General features: G+C 39.1%; 1 protein-coding gene across 1 annotated transcript; it reads left to right on the top strand.

Moving 5' to 3' along the window:
• The first annotated feature begins 1856 nt into the window (after positions 1–1856).
• Positions 1857–21954, top strand: LOC122655322 (F-box/FBD/LRR-repeat protein At1g13570-like). The gene is made up of 4 exons (XM_043849527.1): positions 1857–2690; positions 2784–2939; positions 15931–16002; positions 21640–21954. Exons 1-4 carry the CDS (start codon positions 1857–1859, stop codon positions 21952–21954), a joined length of 1377 nt encoding a protein of 458 aa, XP_043705462.1.
• Positions 21955–23418: the final 1464 nt, after the last annotated feature.

Genomic DNA, 23418 nt, shown 5'->3' with positions numbered 1-23418 from the left:
TGAGGTGGCACTACGCATCGTGTGCTCGGCCCGGTTCTCGGTGGGCCCCAGCTCGGCCTCAGTGCTCGGCTAGACAGGGACCTAGACCATGTCACTCTTCTAGCAGCCGGTTTGATTAGACACGAGATAGCTCGGGTCGGTCCCAGCATGTCCACATGGTGCTTTCTGGTTAGTGGGGGATTCTATGACTCATCATCTGCCTTCTTGGCGATTTCAGTTGAAAATCCATAAAAGATGGATCGGTTTCAAAGAAGGTAACGCTATAACGAAGACGAAGGAGAAGAACTGGGTCACGTGAGGATCGGGTCAATCTGTTCAAAGAACGATGAGGATGAAATGTTGAATAAAAAATTCATATATTAAATATAAAAATTGAAGGAAAAAAAAAACAAACAAAATACAAAAACAGGAGAGAGGAGCGGGTGGGTGCTTTCATTTTTTACATTTTAATGACAAAAATAGTAAAATTAGAAGAAGAATGGTAGGTTAAATAGAATAACAGGTTACTAGGTGAAAAGGAAGGATAATCTGTGTATTTAAAAACATGAGGGTAGAAGGAGGATGTAAAAGTTTAAAAGCAGGGTAGTTTTAGAAAAGAAGTTTAATGTAGGGTAGTTTTAGTAAATATAGGCTAAGTGTAGGGTAGTGATGGTAATTGCTCAAACCCTATTTATCAAAATGCCCCTTGAGAATTATTTGAAGAAGATTGTCATTGAGGGGCAAAAAAGGAAATAGCTCTATATGGCATAATTTGATAGAGAAGTTTCTTCAAATTTTGATATATTGTACATTTTATTTTTTGGGACAGGTTTCCATACATAGCCATGCATGGTACACGATCATGCTTTCAACTATTGAATGGATATGACCCTGTACAATACATTGTTTCTCATCTCCATCCAACGACAGCGTACGAAACCTTTTGCCTTATCCATCTAATGGTCCATCTAACGGTATGAATGATGCGCTTGAAAATGTCTTGCATGAAACAGTCTAAAGTGGAAATTAAATTTTACACTATTCGCGTAGGATTTCTTTTCTCCTAAGTTCAATAGTTAAAAAAGCAAAGGGGCCCACACAGCCTTTATTGAAAAAACTAAAGGCCCAGCGGATAAGCGTTATGCATGTAACGCTCATTTGAAAAAGTTAAAAACCCCCCTCATGCATGTATCGACCATCCCAAAGTAGGATTTTTATTCGCTGCTGTAACTGCAACGCTGCAGGTGCCATATGTGTCATATGGGGCCCGCTATGCACACGTGGCACCTGCAATGCTGTACGATGAGTACAGCAGCGTTGCAGTTACAACAGCGGATTAAAGTCCCCCAAAGTAATGGTCGGTTTTACCAAAAAAACGTAACGCTTGGTTGAAAAGTTAAAAACCTTATTGGAGCAATGCTGTGAAATGGAACAGCGGTAGTAGAAGAAATCATCTTCGTTTCTCAACCGTGAAGGCAATCAGCTGCAGAGGTGAAGCCGGTAGAGAATCTCGATCACTAAGCTCTGAATTGAGGGTTTAAACCACAGGTATGTCTATCGATCTAGTTGAGCCAAAATTTAATGGAAAAGGTTTTCAAAAGCTTCTTCTTAGGTGCTTGGCCAGATTAAGCATGCATGCAACTGTAACAAATATGTTCATTAGGTTTACTTAGCATTCCTTTTGTTCTCATATGTGTTTGAATCGATTTCTCATCCCATGTCATCTGCTTTTTTTTTTTCCGCCCCTTTTAAGAACTTCTTATTATTGTTGATGAGTTTTTTCTTTCAGTATTGTGTATGAGTGTGATCCGCTAACGTAGTCTATTTTGGATGTCAGAAGCAACTAAGAGCACAACTTGCCAAGATTCCTTTGAAAGATGAAGAGGGGTCCAAGTTTACATGGAGATAAAATCAGTGATATACCTGCAAACATCATAGAAACCATCCTTTCTCGTTTGTCTATAAGGGAAGCCGTGAGAACATGCATCTTATCGAAAAAGTGGAGATATAATTGGGTTACTCTTCCGGAACTTATATTCGATTGTTCCCTCGGAGATGATTTGATAAACCAAAATGACAAGCTTGCAAGATTTATTGATGGAGTTCTCTTGAACCACAGAGGCCCAATCTGCAAGTTCAAGATCTCTCATCTATGGATTCCAAATTCCCCAGATATAATAGATAAGTGGATGCTATGCGTATCAAGAAATTATATACAAAAACTAATCCTTCGCCTGCAGCCCCAGTTTGAGCATTATGAGTTACTAGCATCTCTCTACTCTTGCGAACAACTAACTCATTTGGAAGTCAGTTTTTGCACACTTAGAAGTCCACCAATGCTGGCATGCTTTAAGTCCCTCCGGAGCCTTTTTCTTTATAAAGTTGACTGTATTGGCTTCACATTTGAGGATCTTATTTCCAGGTGCCCAATACTTGAGAGATTGATGATAGACGGGTTTACAGATTCCACTGACCTAATTATCAATGCTCCTAAGCTGCAAGAGTTAGTTGTTGATGGTTTTTGTAAGGTCACGCAAAATATATGCTTCAAGAACACCCCACTTCTAGCATATGTGTCTCTTAATTTGCAATGCTTTGGTTTCGAAGGAGTACTTATGAATCATAAGCAAGATGGAATTTCTCGTTTGATGAAGGTTTTTGGAAGTCTTGTTGGTCTTGAGATGCTTTCTGTGGGTGGGAATTTCCTGAAAGTAAGATGGTTTCATGAATATTATTTAGTGCATTTCCCTTTATTCATTTAAATATTTTCTCACACCTATTTCTTGCATGATCTTTATGTGTAGTTCTTTGTTGCTGATTTGATACCAAAGAGGCTTTCGAATACTTTTTATCATCTGAAGAAATTGGATCTGGAAATCTGCTTTAATGATTTGCATATGATCTCAGTGGGACTCTGCTTGATTAGAAGCGCTCCCAACTTGCACAAACTCCAAATTGATGTGAGTTATCTTATACCTCAAAATGTTTAATTTTTACGTCAGCAACTAAGTCATTTTAGTGGGAAATATATCAAACACAGCTATGCAAAATGTCACCATATTTCCCACAACATAAACAATTTTATGATATATCGTAGGCCATATTTGGTATGATTTCTAATTCAATTTTGGATTGATTCATGAAATAGTCAACAAATAGATTTTTTGGACAAAAAATTGAAATTGTTTTAGTTGCATCAGTATTAAATATTTCAAGAATAAAAAAAAATTCCATTTGGTAGTTCAATTTCTGAGAATAGATTCTATATATTTCTTTGGGAAGGGTGGTGATGGCGGCGTTGTAGTGGCAGCAGTGGTGGGGGTACTTGCGGTGGTGACGTGGTGGTGGCTTGGTGATGACGAGACCATTAGGAGAAGAAGGGTGGTGCTTTATTTTTGACATGAAATTACTACTTTGCCCATCAAATTAATCATGTGCTCATTAAAGAGCAAGAGTGAAATCAAATGAAATAGAAATCCTTAGACAACTCCTCAGCTATGTCTGAATTTCTATTTCACTGACATAATGTGCAAAAATCAAACCAAACAATTTCTAAAATATAAATCACCCCTTAAAATTGAAATAGAAATCATATCAAATCAAGCCTAGGGGTTTTAAAACCATTTTGTAGTTCTTTTAATATCTTTAGGAACTTAAGGGATTTGGAGTTTCTAAATTCTTTTTTTTTTTTTTTTTTTTTGCCACTCTAAAGGCAAAAACTAAAATATTTTCCTCCATACTTGATGTAATTTCATCCTTTTCTTGCGTTCATTTTCTTTGATGAAGTAGGATGAAGTATTAAAATCAGAGCAATATTGAGTTACTGGTAAATCAATATTGAGAGACCACAAAACTGGTAACTCAATATTGGTCTAATAAGTATTTTTTTATAGGTAATATCAATTTGGGAAAAGGTTGGGTATGCTAGCACCCTATGTGTCTTTCTCTTTGTCCCTTTGAGGGGTAAGGGAGTCATTTTGAAGGGTGGAAGAGAGAGATAGACACATACGGTATATCGCTAGCATACCTATCCTTCTCCCTAGCAATTTATTGAAAAGGAAGGAAAATAATTACAACAACATGGCAGCCAGATTAAGCCACAAGGAGGAACCCTTAAACCACAAAATAACACTAGGTCTGAAAGGCACTACAAATCAAACCAAACCAAAAACCAAAGTAGCCTCAACAACAATGACCTGCCCCTAATATCAACTCACCCAGGGCTTATGCCCCCCGATCTAGATAGGATGGATTCCCCATTTCTAAAGAAGATAGATGTTCCTAGGGGATTGCCTTCACATAGGAGTAATAGCTCTACATCCTCAACATCTGTAATGATGTCTCTAATGATGCAAGGCATCATCTTTGTCTTTTTTTTTTCGCTAAAGGATCATATATTAAAAAACCACCAAGAAAAGAGGAATACAAAAAATAGAGGACCAAAACCCCTCAAAAATGAACACCTAATCTTCTCCCACCTTCGGCATGGCCATCATCAGAAGAGGAAAAAGTTACGAAGACACAAAGAATCACAAATACACAGGATGAAATCTTGATCTACCCTGGGCATCCACAACCAAGGTGTCCTGAATCGAGGCCGGGAAAGAAACCATGACTAAAGAACATTGATGTAACGCCGCTGATTTAGCCAGAAAATCAGCAATTGGATTTGCTTCCCGGAACCAATGAAAAATCTTCCAAGCAATCGAACCCAAATACGATAACAAACCATACCAACGCTGGTGGAGAAACCAGGAAACCACTGCCCTTGAAGCAAGCATGAAAACAACCATTGAGTCACACTCAATCCAGAGATTTGAAAAACCTTGGGATTTAGCAAACTCCAAACCTAGGATAAGAGCGTGGAACATCATCTTCATCTTATTTAAACGAAAGTTTCTCTCTTTCCAAATGTGGGCAATCTTAGAAGAGAACGCCTGCTTGGCAATACACCCAATAGAATCTCCCTTGAAGTTCTTTCCAATCCAAATAGATTCTAAAAGGATGCTGCCCGAAGATCATCGATAAGGAGAAGAAATACTCAGAATATTTATCGAAATCATTTTAGTAAAGGAACACTCAAAGAATAAGTGTTCCCTCTACTCTCTATACCCTAAGAACAGAAGGGAGCAACCGATATTATACACTTTCGGAGCTGATCCTTAGAAGGGAGACCATTCACCAAACATCTCCATGATGTTGCCAAGTGCCTGGGAATATAAGACCTGAACTATATCGAAGGACACCCATTCCACCTTCTGGGCAGGACACCTCACAATGTTCCAAGATTATTTAGTGGAGAATAAACTAGATGAAGAAGCCAACCAAATGACTGAGCCCTGCCCTAAATCACTATGTCTGCTAATATTGCCAAGCTCCCCCCAAATGGGATGACCATGACTCCATCTACCATCAACAAGAATGGATTGTACCCTTGCCAATCTATCAGAGCTTGCATCATATCGGATGTGATCACCAAATCTATTGAGAAGAACCCTTGCGGGGTGCAAAGGGTCAAGCCAAACTAGAATGGATAACGGTTAATAGAATCTTTTGAGTTCAGGGGAGGGTAGAGCTATTACTCAATATGCAGGGGTGGTGTTTGGCATTCGGGCATAATCGAGGGGAGGGGGGAGTAATTTACTCTTTTAGTATTTTTAATTGTCAAAGATCCTAGCTTATATTAGAATTTATTTTAGTATTTAATTATCTTCTTATTTTGTGATGTAATTTGCAATTAATCTTAGGTGTAACATTTAATAGGCTTAGATATTAGATTTAGATTTTTGGATTCTTATAAATGTAAGAGCTTTGCTCATTAAGATAGTTAATGGAAGATTTGAATAAAGTTGAGACATACTCTTTTGGAACTCAAGAGAGTTTCCCTGCAATTGTTTTGGCCTTATTAGATTGATGAATTCTGTGACACACCTATGCATTCTAGATTCTCCTGACCCGCAGCTTCCACTAGGCTGTTGCAAGTAGTATCAAAGCCTTAGAGGAGAACAAAAGAGACTGTAATCGCGCAAAGACTACTTTTCGAGGACAACAATGCAAGAGAAGAACTTTTTCTTGTTCAGTAAGAACTTGCTGAATTATGCCTTGAGGTGAACTTTTGCATGCTCAGCAAGAACTTGCCAAAGTACGCTCGAGAATGAATGTTTGAGGAATGCTTCGTAATGTTTGAGTCCGAATAAGCAGGAGTCTGTTGCTTAGTCTTTGTCTTTAAAGAGTCAAAAAATCTATTTGAATGAGGAGTAACCATCGACGCATATCCTCCGACTGGACTAAAGTATATGATATATGAGCTTCAACGACAATGAACAAGAAATTACCAGTTTGTCTTTGCAAGTCGAAACTGAAGACGATGAAAAACCATAAATTACAAGTTCAGCTTCCCAAGTCGACATTGGAGGCGATCGATTTGTTAATCAGGATGGTTTGAACAACCCCTCAGTCTTTGATGAGTACCAATATGAGTACGTCGACGAACACAGTGGTTTGAAAGCCTTGAACCTGATTCTATTTTAGAAGCACAACACGATGAGCTAGCTGCATTTAATGTAAGTTACTATTTTCATTGCAACGAAACTATCCCAACAACCACCAATCTTCCTGTCGAGGAGATCACGTCATAGTTCTTTGATTTGATTTCATCATATATGCATATCAGATTCTGTTTCTAGAGATTTTTTCATGAACGGAACGATGAAGGTTGAAACGTATTGAGATCCATATTTGGAGCCATTGCTAGTGTGTGACTTTATTTATTTGTTGACAATGAAGTAGAGAACATGAATGGAGACATGTTCTAATGGATCAAAATTGCCAGTACATATGATGATCCGTAATTTGTTCAATGCATAAGCATCATCAACAAGACATATTTTAATCCCTCATTTATTTGAGGGATGAACACATCAATTGCTACCGTCATTAAATCTGAAGTTGAGTAGCAAATTCTACTATATTCAATTGAAGATATAACCAATGACTTTTGTTGGTTTTCATTCAACCCCGGTGGGTAATAAGCATCATTAATCAAGGCAAGAATTTGAGGACAAAATCTTTTTCAACCTGGAGGATATGATGCATGCCCAGACTTGCATCCCAAATTGAGCCAAGATCAAGCTTCAAATCGGTTCAGACTAGGCCACATCATCAAGGTTGATTCATACCTTACCATGTGGATTTCACTTCTAGAAGAAACCCTACGTGTATACATCAGTGTGAACACAACCAACAACAAGTGTAGGCTAACTCAGTATTGTATAAAGCTAGAAATCGTTGGCAAGGAAGCCTCCCTTCCCCTCAACTGATTTCTATAGAGATAACTTACCTATGAGAACCCCAACCAAGATCAATACTTTCCTATTTTTGAGGAGTTTGCTATCCTTAGGGAATCCAAGTTAGCGCAATCAAAAGAGATCTTATTTCCTATTAATTTGAAAGTCCTTAATACACAATCTTTTCTCTTATGGAAGGAGATAACTTTTTTGTTTTTTTTTTTTTGCTAAAGGTTAGCAAGATTTTAAATTAAGATGTAAAAAAGTACAGACTTTCATACCTAGACTAATTCAAGAAATACAAAGGATAGGCATACACAACCTCGACAAAAACCCTATATAAAATAACTCACAGTAATTGAAATGATATCTCGCCCACCCTATAAAATCATCCGATAAGGCCTCCCTAACATATTGGGGGAAGCTGCAAACCAACTGATAAGACTCTCCTCTTTTTGTCGCTAGCTTAGCTAGGTATTCCGCAATGGGATTCGCTTCCCTAAAACAATAAGAAATTTTCCATTGGATTTGATTCAAGAAAGATTCAAGGGCAATCCAATCCTGCTTAATAAACCATGGAATGGAATAAGAGTAAATATACCATTGTCAAATCAAATTCTATCCACAACTTTGACACCCCAAGAGTTTAGCTCTTCTAATACCTTGAACTACTGCCTCATACTCAGCCATGTAATTAGTTTTTACTCCAATGAACATGCTGATGGTTGAGTTAGTAACACACTACTCATCTTTGATAATTCCACTCACCCCAGCTCTACCTGGGTTACCAATAGAATAACCTACATTCAGTTTGACCCATCTCCTAGTAGTTTTGCACCAAAAAATCTCCATGATAATCTGCATTGGTTTAGGGATGATAGAAATTTTCAACCTTCTTGAATAGATCAAACTTTGGGAATTGCATATTGGAGAAGTGAAAGAACTAGCTAGCTCCCTTAATAGATTTAGAATCATATTGAGTGAGTGACTAACTATTCTTGATTTCCCCTCAAACTTCCTTCTATTATGTTCCAGCCATAAAACATAAGGAACCAGGACAACACCAGTCAACCAAGCATCGAACAAGAAACCACCTTGGCCTTCCTTTTCCACCATACAATTAGTTCTTCAAAAGATTTGGAGGAGGGCCATTGAAGACCGAAATAATCCAGAAATCCATGCCACACTTGTTTTAAGTATTCACCCTCAAAACATAGATGTAAAATGGACTTAGAGGCACTATAACAGAGCTCACAATGGAAAACCATCTGCACACCCTTCAACCTAAGAAACTCATCGGTTGGAATTTTCCCATAAAATAATCTCCAAGAAAAGCATGGATATCTAGGAAGAAGGAATTTATTCCAAACCACTCCATACTAGCCACCCTTGGATTTCTCCTTCTGATTTCCTCCCAAGCCGAAAGGATAGAAAATTTCCCAAAAAAGGTTAAATTCCAAAAACACTGGTCCTCAATAGTAGGAGATGGCAAAAATTTTTACTTGGCCAAAGAAAAAATATCACCAAGGAATGTAGAAGATATCTGGGGGAAATTCCAAGATGAGTTAACAATGACGTCTGCTACCTTCATAGTTTATCCTTAAATAAATCCAAGTGAAGTCCTGATGCTTCAGCTATTAAATCATTCCCTAGCCATCGATCCTACCAAAAATTTACCAAAACATCATTTCCAATAACCCATCTCTTATGTTGCTGAACCACAGGCCACACCTTTTTAATACCAGGCCAAATAGATGAGGATTTGTAGTAATTGTTTAGAGACCCATCAGCATTGACGAATGTGGTGCTAAAGAAGAAGCTAACCATAGAAGAATCATGCTTTATAGACCAAGCAAGCTTGCATAATAGAGCCTTATTGATATGGTAGAGTCTTTGAATGCCTAGCCCCTCCCCCTTCAACCTTTGGTTTGCATACCACATCCCATTTGACTACCATAGCCTTGCGAACCTAAACATCACCCAACCAGATTAAATTGCGGATCCATTTTTCCATAAAAAAAGGTCCTCAGTACACTGAGAAATTATGAACTGGGATGCTCAGAATGACTTGACCTTACAAGCTCTACCCTACCAACAAAGGAAAGAAGCTTTCCTTTCCTACCTGAAAGCCGCTTCTTGAATATATCCACTAGGGCTAGCATAACTTCCTTGGTAACCCTGCCATTAAAAATCTCTACACCTAAATACTGTTGGATATGTGTGTCCATCAAACCCGATTTAATCCGGTTCGACCCGGTTTACTATGTATTAAACATTTCATACATTTTGTTTAATATGATCATAGGCGATATAAACTTTTTGAGCAATGCATGTCCATAAGTTTTACTTTAAATTGGTAGTCATGACTAGGGTATGGGTTGGGCAGCCCTTATCATATGGTCGTCGCATTGGGTATGCCTAGGCATGTTTGATGTTTGGGTACAAATGTGAGTACACACATGTTGATGTGTGTATTGGGAATGCGGTTTAAGAGAACTAAAGCCAATGTTTTGGGAATGTGAAAATATTGGGTGAGTCAAAGAGTTACTCAACATGGTCTCCACTACTCGATTGAGGAAAATCATGGGGAGCTAGTCTGTGGATAGTCGATTTGAACCAAGGTCTTGTACCGATTTGTTAAATGGTTTTTGTAAAACATATTTTCACATAAAATGATAATTTATAATTATGTATTTGATTAAAGAGTTTAATCACGTTATACGGATTCCGATCACGCACACAGACACTCCGATATAGACATGTACCAAGGAATGGGGTTTGGCAGTACTAGTGTACATGCCATGCCCTAGATTCCATGACGACGATATTGTTTAATGGAGGGTTGGTAAATATTTGATATGCCGTTGTATTTTTGGGAATTGTTAATTATTAATTAATTATTTTAAACTAGTATGGGCTTGATGTAATTTATTTTAGGCTCATTAGTGTTAAATTTAATTAATTAAAATATTCCCTTTTAGGTTTTGGTTCTATACTAATTAGAAGCCCATCAGGGTTTCAAGTCAAACTGGAGAGAGAGAGTCAGACTCACATTGGGAATGGGGAGGCTCTTTAGAGCCTCACCTATATAAACACACTAGAGGGGGGAGCAGAAGCAATCCAAGGCTGGATAGAATTTCTGGCTTCCCCTCTAGAAATTGGAGACACTCTCTCTCCTCTCTCCTTCTTCTCTTTTGGTCCTTGCTCTCTAGGGTTTTGAGATCAAGTTAGGGTTTTGGAAACCTGGATTTTCGGATTGGATCCAAGTGTTTGAGAGGAAATTCTAGTTTGGATTGGGTATCTTCTACTTGCATCAATGAGGTCCAAGTTAGGGCTTGGCTGATCGGCTCGTTAGGGGAAGAACCATTAGCTGGAGGAGGAGCAACACTTGAGGCTTAACAGGTTAGCAGATCTTAATGTTTATTTTATTTACATTAAGTATTTTAATTATTTGATAATCATGGGATGCGAAAGAAACCCGAATCGATCTCTTTCCACTGCACATTCGGGTATGGAATGGTTCCCTTCCATGGGATGGAAAAGATATGATTTCTCTCTCTCTCTCTCTCTCTCTCTCTTGTGGATCCCAAATTTTTATGGGACAAGAAAAAGTGGGTTTGGTAATAAATTTGTATACCAAGCCCTAATTGGATTGCCCAACCAGGGTTCCCATGGGCAACCATGGGTAACCTCAAAATTCTAATAGTTGCCCATGGGTAGCCCTGGGTGCAAAACCCTAGTATAATGTTTATTGGTTTCCCAGGGGAACCATGGAGATGATCCCATGGACTGCAGTTTAACCTTCAAATATCTGGTTGGAAATTTTTTTATGAGAATGTTCAATAACTCTGAGATGTGTTGCCTCTTAGGGGGGCTAGTGGAGCCACAAAACAACTTACTTTTTTCCAAGTTGATCTTTTGGCTAACGAAGATTTGATATTTCTCTAGGAATTCTCTCAGTGTTCGCACATACATGAAAGAGCCATTTACAAATATAAAAACATCGACAACGAAAAGGGAATGTCTAGGGGTTTGAGAATCCTTTGGACCTCTCAAAGGCTTGATCTTGTTTTCCTCCACCATCTTCCTGAGACTTTCACACAGCTCCTCTTTAAAAATAATAAACAACATGAGAGAGAGGGGATCTCCTTGATGCAAACCCCTTTCAACTCCAAAGAAACCCACAAGGCCCTCATTAACGAGAACAAAGATGCGAGTAGAGATTAGAAGTTGTTGCAACTAGGCAATCCAACGGATACTGTGCCAAATCTCTCTAGAACATTGAAATGGAAGCTCTAGGATAAAGAGTCAGAGGCTTTCTGCACATCAAGCTTCAGCCCTATCCCACCACCTCTCACAGCTATATGCATTAAATTTTCCAACTCTGAGGCCAAGCAGATATTGGAAAATATAACCTTGCCTTTTGAAAATCTCCCTACTCATCAGATATCAACATAGACAGAAGGACATTATGCCTATTCGCCATGGTTTTTGATAGGACTTTGTCGACAAAATTGCCCAAACATATAGGGCAAAATTTATCCAAAGAAATAACACCTTCAACCTATGGAATCAGGGTAATCAAGGAATTATTGATACCCTTAGGAATAATTCCGTCCTCAAAAAAATTCTTAACAGCCCCATAGACATCAACAACAATTATATCCAACAATGTCTATAAAATGCACCTGAAAAACCGTCTGACCTAGGAGAGTTGTCCAGATTAAGATCCCATACCACCATCTTGATCTCCTCAGTTCCAAGGATCTCATCCAACCTAGCTTTGTTTGCATCACTAAGGACTGAAGGAATAACAACAACAAAATCTAAGTACTCCACTCATGGGACAGATTTATGAAGCTGCTCATAAAAGTCGTTGACATACTGCTCAATACCATCCGAATCTTCCATAAAAGAGCCATCTTCCTTTTTAAGTTAATGGACATGATTGTGTGATCTCCTAATCATGGTTGATAGGTGAAAAATTTTTGAGTTCCTGGTCCCCCCCCCCCCCCACTTTAACCATTTAATCCGATATAATGTTAGAGTTTCTCACTATTACGCAAAGCATTGAGATATGTTGTTTTAGCATCAGCCTCCATTCCAAATAGAACCTCATTTACACCAATTGTGTCCATAGCTTCTTGGACATCGTCTAAAGCTATATTTGCATCTTTTAGAGTAGTATCAAAGTGGGGGAATTTAGAACGAGCCCAAACCCTCAGAAGTGATTTGAGGCACTTCAACTTCTTGGCAACAACCAATAGAGGAGAACTTGTGATAGGGAGAGACCATGAATCCTTGACAGAATCCAAGAAACTGGACCGCTCCATCCAAAAATTATGTAGTCTAAAAGGGTAGTTCTTAGGTTTACTGGAAGCCTCATAAACAATAAGTAAAGGGTAATGGTTGGAAGCAATACATTGTAACACCCTCTAACGACAAGTTTTGAAAAAACTCTACCACTCCGAGTTACTGAAACTCCAGTCCACAAGAGCAACCACATGTCCATTTCACCAATTATTTGACCAAGTAAACCTCTGTCCTAGGGAAGGGATTGCCAATAAAGCACAAAAATTGATATGGCCCCAAATTGCATTGTAGAACCCACCAAGAAAGCACCTGGGCCTCTCTTTTTGGTTGAGACCAACGTGGCAAGTTGTGAGCCATCTCATGGCCTCTCTCTTTGAAGATCTGGTCCCTCTTCTCCTCGACAAAGAAATGAGTTATGAATGTTGGACTACACTTCATGAAGCATTAGATTTGGCCTCCTCTACTAGACTGATGTCTTTGCATCTGGACTTTCAGAAACTCCGTCAAAGCCTGATGAGTCAGTTACCTCTCTTCTCTGTCGTGTAAAAGCTATCGCTGATGAACTTGCTGCATCTAACAATGCCCTCAAAACCTACTGAGTTCAATCTTCATGTTTTAAGGGTTCTTTGTGATGATCTTTAGGATGTGGTTTCTGGAATCCTGAATTGTCCCACTCCTCGATCTTACACTGAACTTCATGGCCTTCTCCATAGCCATGAAAGCATGCGTGCCTTCTGAAAGCTGTCTTTTACTGAAGTTGCTCCTTCTTCAACTCCATCTGCCAACACCGTTCAGTGGTCCTCCTCTTTCTCTAGTGAATCCGACCCTTCTCCTGGTTGTGGTTCTCAATGGGGGCATGGGGGGCGTGGCAGATTTGACTGAGGCTGTGGTGGACGTTTTGGCCAGTATGGTGGTCGTGGTTATCTGTGGTACTCTTTCCACAATCTCAACATTCACTCAGATACTATATGTTTTTATTGCCCTCAAAATCCCTATCCCCCTCAAACACCTTACCCATCTCATGCTAATTTTTCTCAGTCCTATTATCCTACTCAAACCCACGGCTATCCTAATCCCAACCCTTCACTTCTTCCCACTCCACATCCATCCACCATCCTCACCTAGTACCCTGACACGGGCGCCTCTCATCATGTAACTCCTTATATTCATTCCATGTTGTCCTATGAAGAATATTCTAGTAATGATCAAGTGCATGTAGGCAATGGTAAGGGGCTGCCAATTTCACATATTGGTAGCAGTTCTATCTCTTCCCCCTCCCTTCTCTTTCCTTTACCTTATCCAATATATTACAAGTCCCGTCTATTTCTAAGAATTTACTTTTCGTTTAGAGATTTTGCCAAAAATAATAATGTCTTCTTTGAATTCCATCCCTCTAATTTTGTTGTGAAGGATCAGGTCACCAAGTCAACAGTGTTGTCCGGTCCGAGTAAAGGCGGACTCTACACTCTATCATCTAGTTCGTCTCCCTCTATCTCTGTAGCCGAGTGCACCACTCTTGGTGGCTGGCATAGCAATTTGGGACATCCAAATGAACATTTTCTTCGCCATATGTTGAAGTCCAATACTTTGTCGTATCAATCTTCTCGTTTATGACTAGTTTGTTAATCTTGTTAGTTAGGAAAATCTAGCAGATTGTCTATGTCTGAGTCTCATTTTCGTAGTCAATTTCCTCTATATATTATTTACAGTGATGTTTGGGGTCCTTTTACTACCCCCTCTTTATCTTGACATCGTTTTTATGTAATTTTTTTGGACGATCATAGCAAGTATATTTGGTTTTACCCTTTTCTATATAAATCTGATGTCTTTTCTACCTTTGTTCAATTTCAAGTTATGGTTGAACGCCATTTTTCCTGCAAAGTTAAATCCATACAAACAAACTGGGGTGGGGAGTTTTGCTCTCTTCCCCAATGTTCTCAAAAACTAGGAATTGTACATTGAGTGGCCGGCCCCACATACCCATGAGCAACAAGGGGATGTTGAGCGTCGTCATCGCCATATCACTGAAACTGGACTTTCCCTTCTTGCTAATGGGTCTGTACCTTTGTCTTACTGAAACTTTGGCGTTGAGACTGTTGTGTTCCTCATTAACCGAATGCCTGCCAAGGCTTCTAGCGGCTTTTCCCCTTCTCAGGTCGTTCACCACAAAACCCCCCAATTATTCTTTTCTTTGTTTGTTTATTTATCTTTGTTACCCATTTCTTTGTCCCTAAAATCGTCACAAAATGGAGTACCGGCCACAACCATGCGTGTTTCTTGGCTACAGCCCCTCTCACTCTGCCTATCGTTGTCTTGATCTTAAAAATGATAGACTGTATATCGCAAGGCATGTGCATTTTGATGAATCAGTTTTCCCCTTCACTCAACTGCCTGCCGTGCGTTCCCCATCCCCACTCTCATCTCCCTCATTTCCATGGGTCATTACCTCTATTTGTTCACCACCTTCTACTACCTACCCTAATCATCTTTCGGTGCCTTTTAGAGTTCCAGCACCTAGTCCAGTTTTACCCTCTCCTACATGTTCATTTCCGTCCCCATCTCCCATTCCTCTGGCTACGCCCCTTCCCAGTCCTACAAGCACTACCTCTTCACCAGTTATTCAGACACGCTCTATTCATGATTTATTTTGGCTATCCCACCACCCATCTCCCCCTCCCACCAGTTTTGTGTCTAACCCACCTACCCCATCACCCTCTAAAGCCCTACCATGACATCCCATGGTTCTACACCCACGTAACAAACCACCAACTGCCCTAACCACGATTACTATTACTACTGAGTCTAGTTGTTTTTCGCTGGCCTCAAAGCACTCTGAATGGCACGCTACAATGAATGATGAATTTAATGCATTGGTTCATAATGGTACGGGGTCTCTTGTTCCATGGTTTTATTCCATGACTAATATTGTTGGCTTTAAGTGGGTGTACCGCATCAAAAGAAAAGTTGATGGTTCTCTAGATCGCATAAGGCTCGCCTTGTTGCAAAAGGCTTCCATCAGCTCTATGGCCTTGACTACAATGATACTTTCAGTCCAATGGTTAAGCCTACCACCATTCGCTCTATCCTGACCATTGCAATCTCTCAAGGGTGGCAGGTTCGGCAACTAGATGTACACAATGCATTCCTTCATGGCTTCTTGACCGAAGAGGTCTATATATCTCAACCACCAGCGTTTGAGGACAGCAATCATTCGGATTATGTCTGTCACCGCCATAAATCACTTTATGGGTTGAAACAAGCACCACGCGCTTGGTTCCATCGCCTGTCACAATTTCTTATTCAGTTGGGGTTCCTTGCCAGTAAGACGAATCCCTCCTTGTTTATTTTGCAGGCTGGTTCTCATGTTGCATATGTTTTGGTATATGTTGATGATATACTCGTCACTAGTAGTGACTCCAAGCAGGTCTCTCTCCTTCTTCAGCGCCTTGCCGCTGAATTTTCCATTAAGGATCTTGGTGATCTTCACTTTTTCTTGGGCATTGAGGCCACTTGCCACCAAAATGGTCTCTTATTGTCTCAAACTAGATATATACGGGATCTTCTAAACAAGGCCAACATGTCATATTGTAAGCTGGTTCAAACACCTATGGCTACCATTGCTTTGGGTGTTGATTCAGAGGGTGCACTGCATTCGTATCTGACACAATATCGATCCTTCATTGAGATCTATAGTATGTTACGCTGAACAAACCTGATATTTCTTTTTTAGTCATTCATGTGTGCCAATTTATGCAATCTCCAATTGATGCTCAGTGAACCATCTGGTTAAGCGAATTCTTAGATATCTCCAGGCTACCATTGATCATGGCTTACATATTACTCGGTCCATGTCTCACACCCTTTAGGCGTTCTTTAACGCAGACTAGGCTGGCAGTGGTCAGAACAACGCTCTACTGACAGTTATGCCATTTTCTTGGGGCCCAACCTTATATCTTGGTCATCGCGTAAATAGAAAATAGTTGCTCGCTTGTCGACTGAATCTGAGTATAAGGCACTTGTTGATGTGTCTGCGGAATTGATTTGGCTTAAATCTCTATTTTGTGAACTTGGTCACCCTCTTCCTAGTCCACATGTTCTGTGGTGCGACAACATTGGGGCCACATATCTTTCAGCCAATCCAGTATTCCACGCTAGAATAAAGCATGTGGAAATTGACTTTCATTTTGTCCAAGAACGGGTTGCCCTACGCCAACTGTCTGTTCAATTTATCTCCACCAAAGATTAGCTCACTGATATACTAACAAAACCGCTTGGCACGTCACGTTTCCATTTTTTATGGGACAAGCTGAAGATTCGTCGCTACGACTCTCCAACTTGAGGGGGTGTATCAGTGCACATGTAGTAGTGCCACCCAAGCAATACATATTTGGAAATATATTATTCTTTTCTCTTTGTAAAGTAACCATATCACATGAAATATTAGATTTAATCACATGTGATATTGGTACAGCTCTTCAATCTCTTCTTTCCTATTTCATGTGATTCTCTAAGATCACATTCTTATAATGTATTTAAACTCCACTTGTAGAGATCAATGAATTAAGGATGAAAATATTCTCCAACAACACGCGTAATCCTACCCTTATGGAGCCGATCTGGAAGAGCCGCCACATCTGGAAGCACAGACTTCCTTACAAACTCAGAAAAGCATTAACCCACCCCCCACTTAGACGATGGGTCTTTTGGTGCCTCATCATTAGCCACCACCGCCCCACCAGTCATACCATTGGTCGCTTAATTGAAATCCATACCATTCATACCATTCCAAGCCACTCCAATGGCATTAACACTATTCGAACCTAAACCATTCACATCCGCTCCATTGGCAACAACACCACTAACTGCAATACTATATGTACTATTCACAGCCGATCCATTGACAACAACACCAATGATGTTCACACCAATCACATCATTTTAGTGTTAATTAATCAATTGTCAAAGAGCCTAGCTTAAACTTGGATTTACTTTAGTATTTAATTGTTTTCTTATTTTGTGATGTAATTTGCAATTAATCTTAGCCATAGGACATAATAGGGCTTCAATATTAGAATTAGGTTTTTGGATTATTATAAATGTAAGAGCTTTACTCATTAAGATAGTGAATGGAAGATTTGAATAAAGATGAGACTTAGTCTTTTTTAACTTATTGAGAAGAGTATAATCAGCTTGCATTAATTTTTCTCAATATGAGAATATATACAGATTACAATGGAGAGAATCCTAGTTGTTCTCAACTAGGAAAAACAATATTGAGATTATATAAAATATAGAGTTTGCACTCTAGGAGGATTCAATATATAAGTTATTTTATTAAACCAAATCCATATCACATGTGAAGATATTGAATCTATATCGCATGTGATATATGGAGAGTCCAAGAAAGGGAAGACATCTAGCGTCCACTCAATACACCCCTCAAGGTGGAGAATCGGGCAACCAAATCTTTAGCTTGTCCCTCGAGAAAGTAAACCGAGTTGCGGTGAGTGGCTTGGTGAGTGTGTCTACAAGTTCGTCATTAGTGGAGATGAATTGAACTTGTAACTGTTTCTTGGTCACTTGATCACGAACAAAATAAAAGTCCATCTACACATGGTTCGTACAGGCATGAAGTCTGGATTGGCAAAGAGATAAATGACACCAATATTGTCACACCATAAGATCGGTGGGCCATTGAGAGGATAACCAAGCTTACAATGTAAAGATTCTAGCTAGATTAATTCAGCCGAAGTGTCAGCCAAAGCTTTGAATTCAGCTTCAGTAGAAGAACGGGCAACAGTCTGTTGTTTACTCGAAATCCATGAAATAAAATTCGGACTAAGGAAAACTGCAAACCCACCAGTGGACTTCCAATCAATACCATCACCAGCCCAATCCACATCTGTAAATTCCTAAAGATTGCGAGAGGTAAATGCCAAGGATCCGTTTCACAAGCTGCCCGTGATCTTTATTAGGGGCATGCATAAATTGACATGCATGATTAGCGACAAAGGCAACATCAAGGTGAGTGAGGGTAACATATTGTAAAGGCCCAACAATGGACTGATACTTGGTTGGATCGGACATAGGAGCACCCCCTGAGTCCGAACTTTTGAAAGTTGTGGACATGGGAGTTTTCATCGGTTTGCTAGTCTAACGTGTCAGCTCAATGTAGGAGATTTGAAATATAACAAGACTAGGAAAGTAGGATACCTTTGGGTTTGGTAACTGCATCAATACCAAGAAAGAAATGGAGATCACAAAGATCCTTGATCAAAAATTCACCAGACAACTGTCGAAGAAGAGAGGCCACTACACTAGTGTCACTGCCAATGATTAGAATATCATCAACATAAATTAAAATGTAAGCAGACATGTGCACCCATTTGCCGAATAAAAAGGGAAGTGTCCGTTTGAGAATCGTGAAAACCAAGATTAATTAGAAACTTCGACAACCGATGAAACCAGGCACGAGGTATCTATTTATGACCATAGAGCGACCTGTGTAGTTTGTAGACATGCTGAGGAAGAGAGGGATCGGTGAAGCCTAGTGATTGAGACATATAGACCTCTTTATGTAACAACCCATGGAGGAAGGCATTGTGAACATCCAATTGGCGAATGGGCCAGCCTTGTGAGACTACAATAGAGATATATAACATAGCAGATTGTTGTGGGCTTAATCACAGGGCTGAATGACTCATTGTAATCAACTCTATGTTGTTAGTGAAACCCCAACTAATCGGGCCTTATAATGTTCAAGAGAACCATCAGCCTTCCTTTTGACGTAGTAGACCATTTGCAGCCAATAAAATTCATATCAAGGGATCGAGGAACAAGTGACCAAGTGCCATTCCAAACTAATGCATTAAACTCTTCAGCCATAGCAGTGTGCCATTCTAGTACCTTATTTGCCTGTGAAAAACAAGTCGGTTCAGTAATAATTGCAGATATATGAAGTGCATTGGGTGGAGGATTACAACTTGCATTAAATGTTCTCAGTATGTATACAGATTACAATGGAGAGAATCCTAGTTGTGCTCAACTAGGAAATACAATATTGAGATTACATAAAATATAGAGTTTGCACACTAGGAGGACTCAACATATGAGTTACTATATTAAACCAAATCCATATCACATGTGATTATATGGAGAGTCCAAGATTGGGAAGACATCTAGCATCCACTCAATAGAACTAAAGAGAGTATCCCTGCAATTGTTTTAGCCTTGTTCAATTGATCAACTCCATGACACACCTTTGCATTCTCGATATTCCCAATCCACAACTTCCATTTGGCTGCTCTAGAGTTGAATAAGCAGGCACTAACTCCATTCGGCCTGGGGGACTTGTTCTTGAAGGAGAATACCAAATTCTTTTTCTCATCAGTAGTTACCTCTACCTCTAGGGAAGCTCTATGAGGCTCCTCAAGAGGTTGTTCAGCTCCAAGTTAGTACGTAATCCTCCTCCTTCTAGAGATGGTCCAAGCAAGGTTGTCAAGTACTGAGCCGCGTCAGTTTTACTAAGAGTAGGATCTTGTGTTGTCAAACCATAACTTCTCACCACTTCAAGGATATAATTAGAGTTCGATCTACAACTGACAGCTTTATGGAAGAAAGTACTACTACCATCTCCAAGCTTCAACCAATTGATCTTGGATTTTTGGCAAAGGAAAGCCTCTTCAACCCCGAAGTATTCCAAATAGGAAGCCTTCACCTCCTTTTCCTCCCTAACCAACTACTCATTAAGAAGTTCAAAATTAAGGACCACCGACTAGAATGCAAGAACTCCTCCTTCTCCTTAACTATCGAATGAATATTACCGATAACTCCTTGTTCCAAGTTTTCAACACCTTCTTAAAAAATTTTAGGCGCACCGCAAAACAACAAAGAGGATTGAGATTTGGATGAACTACCTCTCTCCATCAGTGAGAGACTACCTCAAAAAAATCACTCCTTTTAGCTCAAGCGTTAAAGAACTTTACAGGCTTAAGCCAAAATTTCTTTTCACCAAATATTGTCAAACAGATAGGGCTGTAGTCAGAAACTCCAGGAGGGAGAAATTTTGCCTTAGAACTCCTCAATTGATTCAACCACAGCGTATTAATGAGCGGACAGTCTAGCATGCAGTTGATCCCACTAGCCCCACTTTTCCCATTGCACCAAGTAAATCTAACTCCTTTCTCCTTGATCTCAAGAAGGCCAGTATCAAGTATGAATTTGTTAAAGTCATCCACCACATGTTGAATCAGCCTATCACCTCCTTGTTTCTCTCTGTGGTTTCTCACTACATTAAAATCTCCTAGCATAACCCATGGCTCATTGATACCACCAGAAATAGAATTCAATGCCCTCCATAACTCTTTCCTCCCATTCACACTTTTTTTTGGGTAGAAAGAGGGCTACTCATTCATGCGCAGCCAATGCCAAGCAAAGGAAATCAAGATACATAAAACAGATAAACAGCATGATAAACACAAGGTATGGATATACGGTATCCCATTCACACTATTTAACCAATAAACAAAGAAACACCTAAAAGGAAACAAACATTCCATTAATAGTAACAACCATATGAATCATCTAAGAAGTTACTTGCAGGATATCTTACCTTAAGCACACAACCATTCCACCCACCCAAATCTTTCAATTGGCGAAGCTAATAAGTATGTGTTTTGTTTTTTTCGGTTTGGGGGGAGGGAATATTAAGTAGTTGGAAGTGTATGTTTGTTATTCATTTTTGGATTAAATTTTTAAGACAAAATGATTGTTGTAACAGTGTTGATATATAATTTTCCTATTTACACAATTTCAAGTTTATTCTTATGCTACGTTAAATTTAATGGATAATTAGTTCTTTTTTTTTTTTCTAATTTACTTTTACTTTCCAATTGTTTTGGATAACCATTATTAATACGGATTTCATATTCTATCCCCAATTTTTTTGATTTAATAAGAGGTCATTGGGATTCTGTGACCCGATTCGATATTGTTTTGGGGTGGATCCTATTCAGTATTAATAATATTCTGGTATTGATTTGGATATCATTTACTTTTGCAGATGTTTCCCCACATTGATACAGAATTTTGGGAAGTACAAGATGGACGAGAGTTCTCATTAAACCATCTTCAAAATGTAATTATTACAAGTTTTTATGGTCTAAAACCTCAACTAGAATTTGTTAAATTCCTACTCACTATTACACCTGCTCTTGAGAAAATCAGTATTCATGGCTTCAAAGAAGTTGATGACCAAGGCCATCTCATGGATGGATCAAGCACGTTGAAGGAATTGATGCAATTACCTAGAGTGTCCATGAAAGCACAAATTGAATACTTTGAGATAGGTGAATTAGTGGAACTTGGAAATGAATAGAAAAGGGTAGTTATTATCGAGTAAACTCGAAGGTTGAGGTGACCTACAAGTCCATATGATCACATTGAAGGGAAGGGAATATGTAAAAAATCCAGCTGGTTGTGGTTGTTCCCCATGGGCATAAATTTTTTGTTAGCTTTATTTTTAAATGATAGAAGGTATCATTGAACATTATTCAATACTTTGTTTCTTACTTTAGTACCTTGATGATGTTGTTGTTTATATTTTTTTTATCCAGTTCCATGGGGGGGGGAGGGAAGGTGAGAACCAAGAGGCTTGAACCCAAGACCCTCTTGGTAGTATGGGCTTTTATGATCCTCACTCTACTAAGTGTGCAAGGCAATTGCTCTCGTACCTTTATGTTATTCTATCCCAAAGGTTAACCAGATGAGTTTACGTAGATGCAACATCGTGTGGTATCAGTTTCTGGGTTAGTTTAAAAAACCATGCTTAACTTTGTTGTTGGAACTCTCCAATATTAGTGTATAACCCAATTGTAACACACTAGTCATCATAACCATTGGTATTATCCTTCAAAGGTGGGGATGAACTAGAGTAAGAGCAAGACCATTTACTTTTATGGTTCATCTTGTAGTTGACCATTCTTCTTCAATTCTAAGTGGACCACATTTTCCCAATAATATTGAATTGAACCAGTCTTGATACCTTATGCTTCAACCCTTCTATTTGCTTCATATGTATTCAGCTGTTGTCCGTATTGTTCTTTGCCAATGGTATCATCGAGGTACCTCCTTGGGTACTCATTGTGGTCCAATCCACATCTGGTTGGTGGTCTACATTGAAACATATCATACATGTTAGTAGCTTCTATTTATTTTTTTGGGTGAATGGTTAATATATTCAACAACACGCAGGGATTCTTTACCCCCCAAAATTGAAGGAAAGAATAAAAAAGAATAAAGAATAAATAGATGCAGAAAACTCCTCAACAAATCAACTACCTATCCCTAAAGCAAATTCAAGCTAGAAGGGAAATCAAAAGAGGATACAAATGAAAGAAAGAACTCAAAACTGCTAGGCACTAAGGTCAACTCCGAGAAAATAAAAATTACTAGACCACCCCATGATCAACGAAAGAACTAGATAAATGGGACAACAAAAAAGCATCTCTTTGCCACTGCAATACTACTGCCAAACTTTCCCCTAATGGGAAGTTCGGGATGAAGGATGCAGGATGCATCAAAATCCAAAAGATCATCATCTGAAAGTCACCCCATCAACACAATTAGTCTCTTTTATAGTATCTCAAAGGTGTGGAACCAAATAAAATTATGTAAGCAAACATTGTTACTCAATGGATGAAATTAATGTTTGAGTTTTGTGGCCCAACAAAAGCTTATTTAGTATTATTTTGCATGTCACTCTATGAACTTATAGAAATAGGGAGGGGGGAGAGGACGATGAACGAAACTTGGCACAAAGAGGGTGGGTGAATCTGTGCTA

The sequence above is a fragment of the Telopea speciosissima genome, chromosome 3 (genome assembly GCF_018873765.1).
Source record: "Telopea speciosissima isolate NSW1024214 ecotype Mountain lineage chromosome 3, Tspe_v1, whole genome shotgun sequence".
NCBI lineage: Eukaryota > Viridiplantae > Streptophyta > Magnoliopsida > Proteales > Proteaceae > Telopea > Telopea speciosissima.
The sequence above is the reverse complement of the archived record's forward strand: the minus strand, read 5'-3'. Positions and strand labels throughout refer to the sequence as shown.